Source organism: Pan troglodytes, chromosome 13 (genome assembly GCF_028858775.2).
Source record: "Pan troglodytes isolate AG18354 chromosome 13, NHGRI_mPanTro3-v2.0_pri, whole genome shotgun sequence".
NCBI classification, from domain to species: domain Eukaryota; kingdom Metazoa; phylum Chordata; class Mammalia; order Primates; family Hominidae; genus Pan; species Pan troglodytes.
In genome coordinates, this window is record NC_072411.2 from 22,450,981 (window position 1) to 22,459,333 (window position 8,353).

The following is an 8,353-nucleotide window of genomic DNA, read 5'->3' on the forward strand; positions in this document are numbered from 1 at the left end:
TGACAGTGTCAAGGGTTCAAAACTGATCTGCTGCTGCTGTGGAAAACACTTTTAAAAAGTTAATTTTTTTTTTCTTTTTTGAGACAGAGTCTCGCTCTGTCACCCAGGCTGGAGTGCAGCGGCGCGATCTCGGCTCACTGCAAGCTCCGCCTCCCGGGTTCACGCCATTCTCCTGCCTCAGCCTCCCGAGTAGCTGGGACTACAGGTGCCCACCACCAAGCCTGGCTAATTTTTTGTATTTTTAGTAGAGACGGGGTTTTGCCATGTTGGCCAGGCTGGTCTTGAACTCCTGACCTCAGGTGATCCACCCACCTTGGCTTCCCAAAGTGCTGGGATTACAGGCGTGAGCCACTGTGCCTGGCCTTGCAACTGAAATTCTGTACCCATTAAATAATAACTCCCTTTTACCCCTCTTCCTAGCCCTAGCAACCTTCATTGTACTTTCCATCTCTATGAATTAGACAATTCTGGCTTCTGCATGTCAGTAGAACCCACAGTATTTATCCTTTTGTGACTGGACTGGCTTATTTCATTAGCATAATGGCTTCCAGGCTTAGCCATATTGTAACATGTGTCAGAATGTTCTTCCTCTTCAGAGTTGAGTAACATTTCATTGTGTGTGTAGACCACATATTGTTTGTCTATGACCCGCCAGTGGGTACTTGGGTTGCTCTGCCTTTTGGTTTTGGCTATGGCGAATCAGACTGCACTTTTAAGACAACGTGTCGTAGGTATGATTTTTATGGGCCATGAACTGAGGTATGCAAAAAAGTAAATTTCTCTATAACAGAACCTAATTTCTGTCTTGAACATGTTTTCTCTCTTATAGTATAAACAATTCCAGTGTATTTTTCCTCAGTGACATATGGGTGTCCTCAGTGATTTTGGATGAGAATTCAGTTTGGGATTTTTTTTCCTTCTGACCGCATCCCTTTGATGGATCTGTGCCATGGCAGTGTGTGTGTGTGTGAGAGAGAGAGAGAGAGTATGTGTGTGTGTGTGAGAGAGAGAGGGAGAGAGAGAGTGTGTGTGTGTGTGTGAGAGAGAGAGGGAGAGAGAGAGTGTGTGTGTGTGTGTGAGTATGTGTGTGTGAGAGAGAGAGGGAGAGGGAGAGAGAGTGTGTGTGTCTGTGTGTGACTGTGTGTGCGCGTGTGTGTGGCTGGTCTGCAGTCATGCTCTGCCTTAGGCTGACAGCTTCGGAGGTGCAAATGTGTGTTTCCCTCATTCTACCTTGGCATCCATCATGAAGCCCGCCTTTCCCGGGCATCGGACCATATGGCCCATGTTTGTCTTTGCTGCGGCTTTCCCTTCTCTTGACTGCAGGACCAGCTCTTCTCCACTGGTTGACTTTTTTTTTTTTTTTTTTTTTTTGAGACGGAGTCTCGCTCTGTGGCCCAGGCGGGAGTGCAGTGGCGCAACCTCAGCTCACTGCAAGCTCCGCCTCCCGGGTTCACGCCATTCTCCTGCCTCAGCCTCCCGAGTAGCTGGGACTACAGGCGCCCACCACCACGCCCGGCTAATTTTTTTGTATTTTTAGTAGAGACGGGGTTTCACCGTGTTAGCCAGGATGGTCTCGATCTCCTGACCTCGTGATCCGCCCGCCTCGGCCTCCCAAAGTGCTGGGACACTGGTTGACTTTTACACCCCACTGGGAGACGTGGGGAAATTTGGCTTACACATTACATGGGGCCAAGGGAGCCTCGTGGGGTTGCCCCAGCATGTTGGTTGCCTTTCTATAGAACTGTTCCATGCCTTAACAGTACAAGAAAGTACTGCAAGGCTGTCACCTCCTGGGAGTCTCGACAAGGGGCGGGGTGAAAGTCCCCTCTCCTTTGTCAGATCGGAATGTGTTGAGGGGTTCTGTCATCCTCTTATCTTGGAGATCACCTTCGGGGACTGGTTAGGAGCCGAGATTCTCATGAATTTCTCACTCTGAATAGTCTTCCAACTCTTTTTCTATCCTTAGAATGTTTTAATCTCCTTTCTCTAGGGGGGGAAAAACTGGCTAGAGAAGCATTTCTCTAAGCTCCATGTTTATATAGGCATACCTCTGAGATAATTTTGGGCTCAGTTCCAGACAACTACAATAAAGCAAATATCAGAATACAATGAGTCACATGAATTTCTTGGTTTCCCAGTGCATATAAAAGGTATGTTTAGGGCTGGGTGCAATGGTTCACACCTGTAATCCCAGCACTTGGGAGGCTGAGGTGGGAGGATTGCCGGAGACCAGGACTTTGAGACCAGCCTGGGCAACATAGCAAGACCCTGTCTTTACAAAAAAATGAAAAAATTAGCTGGGCATGGTGGCACGCATTTATAGTCCTAGCTGTTAGTCCAAATTTCACCATTTTGTAAGCTCCCTGCTATTTTACAGACTTTGGTTAAAGCAAAACATTTTACAGGGGTTTGGGCCATGAGAAACATTCTGCCTAACCACCGGACCACAAGGCGGACAAAGGCCGTATTAAAGAAACATCCCTATCATATCTTGGTGGGCAAAGATCCAAGGAACATCATGATGACAGCCCACCGGAACAAGGGCCAGAACCACCTCATCACGGGAACATCTTTTCAATATCCTGCCGGGCAGCAAGCCACGCTGCTCAGACCCCTCCCGCCCATACCTATAAGTACCCCCAGCCTATAAGCAGTGGTGGGCACTGGCATTAGGATGGTTCCTCACTTCTGTAGGTTTTATGCTGGACATAAGCCTGCATTTGCTGTCGAGCTGCCCTCTCTGTGTGGGTGTCCCTCACCTTCCCTGCAAAACCTAACACTAGCTCCTTGGGAGACTGAGGCTGGAGGATCATTTGAGCCCAGGAATTTGAGGTTATAGTGAGCTCTGACTGTGCCACTGCACTCCAGCTTAGGAGAAAGAGTGAGACCCTTTCGCTAAAGAACAAAGCAAAGCAAAACTCAATATCTACAAAGCGCCATAAAATAAAGTATGCCTGTACCAAGAGCTCGGAAGCTGAACTCCAGGAAGAGACTTTGAATTCTCAGCTTTGCTGTGAATTGTGGTTCCTGAGCCCCAGGGGCTGTGCTAGACATAGCCTTCAGGGTTACTTACCCGTTTTCTCCATTCTGCTCTGTCTCCTTAGAGGATGACATCAAAGGGCTGCACTAGTTTCCAGCTTCTGGATGTATCTGGCCAATGACGAGGGAGGAAAGTAAGACTGGGATGACTTTGTCTGTTAACCCAGGATCATAGCTCCTGCCTGGGGACTTTGTCCTCACAGTTCTCTTCCTCTGTTCAGCTTCTGATAACCACACCCTTCTCTCAGCCACGGTGACAACAGCACTGCCCTATTATTAGGTAAGGGGCACGACATTAGCCCTCATGTTTTCTTCAAACACTATCCATCCCTTTATAGATTATCCTTTTATTAAACTCTCCTCAAATTACCCAGTTTGAATGTGCCACTGATTTCCTTTTGGGGTTCTGACTGGTAATAATGCACGTTCATTGACAACCACACCACCACCCATGGACTATCCAATGTGAGAGGAGGCCCCAAAGCAAAACTAGTAAGAGGAATGCATTCCGATAAGCTAACAGATGTTTACTGCATGAACAAGGTGCAGCTGCTCTTCCATCGTTACTGGCATGCTCTGCTATGAGTCCATAGGTCAGGTGCCGGGGAATGGATGGTATGTGTTCCCTGGGGGATGGGGTGGGAGGAGGTGGTTGGCTTATCTCTAGTGTTTTTACAAAAATCCTTTCTCCCTACAAATTTTAAAGGCTATGGAAGTTCATTAGTAAGTTGAAAAAAAATAGGAACCCATGAGAAATTTAAAAAAATACTTATTTGTACCACCCAGAGGAAACTACTATTAAAATTTTGGTTTACAGTCTTCCATTTTTTTTTCTATTTCACTATAAAGAGTAATATTGATATTGATACAAAATTTCTAGTTTTTCATTATGACAAATAATAGTGTGATAAACATCTTGATATGCAGTCATTGATTGCATCTCTGAGGTTATTTCCTTTTGAAGATTTCTAGAACTCATATATTTCCTTTTTTTTTTTTTTTTTTGAGATGGAGTCTGGCTCTGTCACCCAGGCTGGAGTATAGTGGCATGATCTTGGCTCACTGCAACCTCTGCCTCCCAGGTTCAAGCGATTCTCCTGCCTCAGCCTCCCAAGTAGCTGGGATTACAGGGATGCACCACCATGCTTGGCTAATTTTTGTATTTTTAATGGAGACAGGGTTTTGCTACATTGGCCAGGCTGGTCTTGAACTCCTGACCTCAGGTGATCCACCCACGTCAGCTTCCCAAAGTGCTGGGATTACAGGCGTGAGCCACTGTGGCTGGCCAAACTCATGTATTTGAATTAAGGGTGTCTTAGTCAGCTTGGGCTGCCATAACAAAATACTATAGACTAGGTGACTTAAACAATAGAAATTTATTTCTCACAGTTTTGGAGGCTGGAAAGTCCAAGATCAAGGTTCTGACTGATTTGGTTTCTGGTAAGGGCTCACTCCCTGGCTTGCAGATGGCTGCCTTCTCACTGTGTCTTCACATGACACAGATAGGGCTCTGATATCTCTTCCTCTTCTATAAGGGCACCATCTCTATCCGATTGAGACCCCACACTTATGACCTCATTTAACCTTCATAACCTCCTCACAGGCCCAATCTCCAAATACAGTCACATTGGTGGTTAGGGCTTCAACATAGAAATGTTAGAGGGTCATGATTCTGTCCCTAACAAAGGATATAAATATTTTAAAGACTAGATACATAATTTCAAATTGCTTTCCAGAAAAGCCATCCCAGTTTATGCTACCACCAGCTATATGTAAAAGTGGCTGTCTCAAAAACCAAACACCACATGTTCTCACTCATAAGTGGGAATTGAACAATGAGAACACTTGGGACACAGGGTGGGGAACATCACACACCGGGGCCTGTCGTGGTGTCGGGGAGTGGGGAAGGATAGCATTAGGAGATATACCTAACGTAGATGACGAGTTAATGGGTGCAGCACACCAACATGGCACGTGTATACATATATAACAAACCTGCACTTTGTGCACATGTACTCTAGAACTTAAAGTATAATTAAAAAAAAAGAAAAAAAAGTGGCTGTCTCACCACGCTGTCACTAGCATAGCTTATTATGAGTTTGAAAATTTGTTTACTTTTACCAATGTATCTTTTTACTATTTTATTGTTTATTCTTTCCTTAATACCAATATCTCAAAATACTCACTATAACCTGGGTGTGGTGGCTTACGCCTGTAATCCCAGCACTTTGCTAGGCTGATGTGGAAGGATTACTTGAACCCAGCAGTTGAGACCAGCCCGGACAACATAGCAAGATGCTGTCACTACAAAAAGTTAAAAAATTAGCTAAGCATGGTGGCGTGCACCTGTAGATCCAGCTACTCAAGAAGCTGAGTTGGGATTGCTTGAGATCAGGAGGTCGAGGCTGCAGAGAGCTATGATGGTGTACTGTGCTCCAGCCTGGGTGACAGTGAGATCATCTCTTGCTCTCAAAAAAAGAAAATTTACTACTAATATTTTTGTGGTTCTAAATTTTCCAAAAAAAGAATTATAGTCTACATTCTGCTTGTAATTTGCATCTTTTAAATTTAGAAATATAAGATGAATTTCACTTTTATTGTATTTTCTTTGCATCCACTTCATTATTTAAAATTTATCATTGCTTAAAACAATTACATCAGTAGTAATGTTTATTATAAAAATTTGATTCACCTCTTTATATGGCAAGTTTCTGAAATCACATATGGGGCAAGAGTATCGTGTCCCTCTTTGGAAAATGCCATCTGCCATAGCTTCCTTGAGTGCAGGGATTCTCGAGGGGCTCTGGAAACTCCTATCTGTGGACTTGTTTCAAGAGACATTGGTTCCTGTGGGCACCAGGCTTCTACCCTAGCACGGTTCCTGTTCCTGCGCCATGTTGGGTCTCCCTGGGGAGAGGACAGCTCCTGGGGTGGCCTTAGGGCTGCTGCATGGCAAAGTCCAATGTATCATTCTTATGCCTTTGCGTCCTTATAGCCAAGGAAGGGGAGTGCCTGGTGCTGCCAGTGGGCCAGCTGTGGTTCCTGCCCTATGGCCTTCCCAGAGGCTCTCATTTCCGGTGTGGCTCACGGTCAGCTTGCGAGTCTGAATGTTTAGTAGCATCTGAAAAGAACCACAGTAGAGGCTGCACCCTGAAATATAGTCTGTACAGGAAAGGCAGATAATTACTTGATTCTTTCCTTTTAATTATCAGTTTCCAGAATGATGAATTGGTGCCCTAGCAACCCCCAAAAGTGACCAATGAGGGTTTCCTTTTCCTTCTCACACGTAAAAAAGCAGCCTTATTGAGGTATAATCTTTTTCCTCTTGTTATATATATAAATTTTATTTTATTCTATTATTTTTTTAAATTTCAATAGGTTTTTGGGGAATAGGTATTATTCGGTTACATGAATAAGTTCTTTAGTGGTGATTTCTAAGATTTTGGTGTACCCACGTCCTGAGGAGCGTGCACTGTAGCCAATTTGTAGTCTTTTATCCCTCGCCAGCCCCCGATCTTTCTCCTGAGTTCCCAAAGTCCAATGTATCATTCTTATGCCTCTGCATCCCCATAGCTTAGCTCCCACATATGAGGGAACAAACTATGTTTGGTTTTCCATTCCTGAGTTACTTCACGTGTAATAATAGTCTCCAATTCTATCCAGGTTGCTGCGAATGCCATTATTTCATTCCTTTTTATGGCTGAATAGTATTCCATGGTGTATATATATATATACCACAATGTCTTTATCCATTCATTGATTGATGGGCATTTGGGCTGGTTCCATATTTTTGCAATTGCAAATTGTGCTGCTATAAACATGCGTGTGCAAGTATCTTTTTCATATAATGACTTCTTTTCCTCTGGGTAGATACCTAGTAGGCGGATTGCTGGATCAAACGGTAGATCTACTTTTAGTTCTCTAAGGAATCCTTATCGAGGCATCATTTAAATAAAATAAAATTCACCAATTTTAAGCATACAATTTTGGTGAGTTTTAAATATATTCAGGTAACTGCCACCACTATCAAGACATAGAACATTTCTACCAACTCTAAAAGTTCCTTCATGCTCTCCCTGAATCCAGGCTCCTGGCAACTATTTATCTGCCTTATCACTACAATTTTGCCTTCTCTAGAATTTCATATAAATGGACTAGTATGTAGACTTTTGTGTCTGGTTTCTTTCACCTAGCATAGTGCTTTCATATTCTTTATTTATTTACTTTTTTGGTAGAGATGAGGTCTTGCTGTGTTGCCCAGGTAGGTCTCAAACTCCTGGCGTCAAGTGATCCTCCCACTTCAGCCTCCCAAAGTGCTGGGATTACAGGTGTGAGCCTCTGAGCCCAGCCTGCTTTTGAAATTCATCGATGTTTGTGTATAGTGGTAGTTTATTCCTTTTCTTTTTCTCCACTGCAGGAAATGGAGTTTGTTCCTTTTCTGTTGCTGAGCAGATTCATGTGTATGGATGTACCACAGTTCATTCATCCACTCACTAGCAGATGGATATCTGGGTTGTCTCCAGCTTTTTGATATCATGAATAGAGCTGCTATAAACATTCCCGTACAGGTGTTTGTGTGGATGTGTTTTTATTTCTCTTGGGTAAATAACCACGAATGAGATTGCTGACTCATGATAAGCATATAGTTAACTTTATAAGATACTGTCAAAATGTGTTCTAAAGTGCTTATGTTTTGATTCTTACTGATCAATTAGTAACATATGCCTGTAAAAGTACACAGATCTCAAGTATATAGCTAGGTACAATTTAAATACTCAAAAAATTAAAAATAGGATTACCATATGATCTAGTAATTCCACATCACTGCATATGTCTAAAATAATTGAAAGTAGGGTCTTGAGAGATATTTGCACACTCATGCTCATAGCAGCATCATTCACAATAGCCAAAAAGTGGAAGCAACCCAAGCGTCCATTGATGGATGAATGAATAAACAAAATGTGGTGTATACACACAGTGGGTTATTATTCAGCCTTAAAAAGGAAGAAATTCTGACACACGCTGCAACATGGATGAACCTGGAGGACATTATGCTTGAAATTAACCAGACTCAAAAGGACAAATACTGTTTATGATTCCACTTATAAAAGGCACCTAGAGTAGTCAAATTCGTAGTAGAATAGTGGTTGCCGAGGACTGGGGAAGGAGAAGAATGAGGAGTTACTGTTTAACGGGTGTGGAGCTTGTTTTGCAAGATGAAAAGAATTCTGTAAATTGGTTGAACAGCAATGGGAATATACCTAACACTACTGAACTGTACACTTAGAAATGCTTAAGATGATAAATATAAAAA

General features: G+C 43.2%; 1 protein-coding gene across 1 annotated transcript in view; it reads left to right on the plus strand.

Annotated features, from left to right (window-relative positions):
• The window catches only part of TSN (translin), a 28,009-nt gene extending 20,400 nt beyond the window's left edge, over positions 1 to 7,609 (plus strand). Inside the window, exon 6 of the mRNA XM_016949648.4 lies at positions 7,457 to 7,609. Coding sequence (XP_016805137.1) covers positions 7,457 to 7,570 — 114 coding nt within the window. The 3' untranslated portion in view covers positions 7,571 to 7,609. The remainder of the gene's footprint in view (positions 1 to 7,456) is intronic.
• The last annotated feature ends 744 nt before the right edge of the window (positions 7,610 to 8,353 follow it).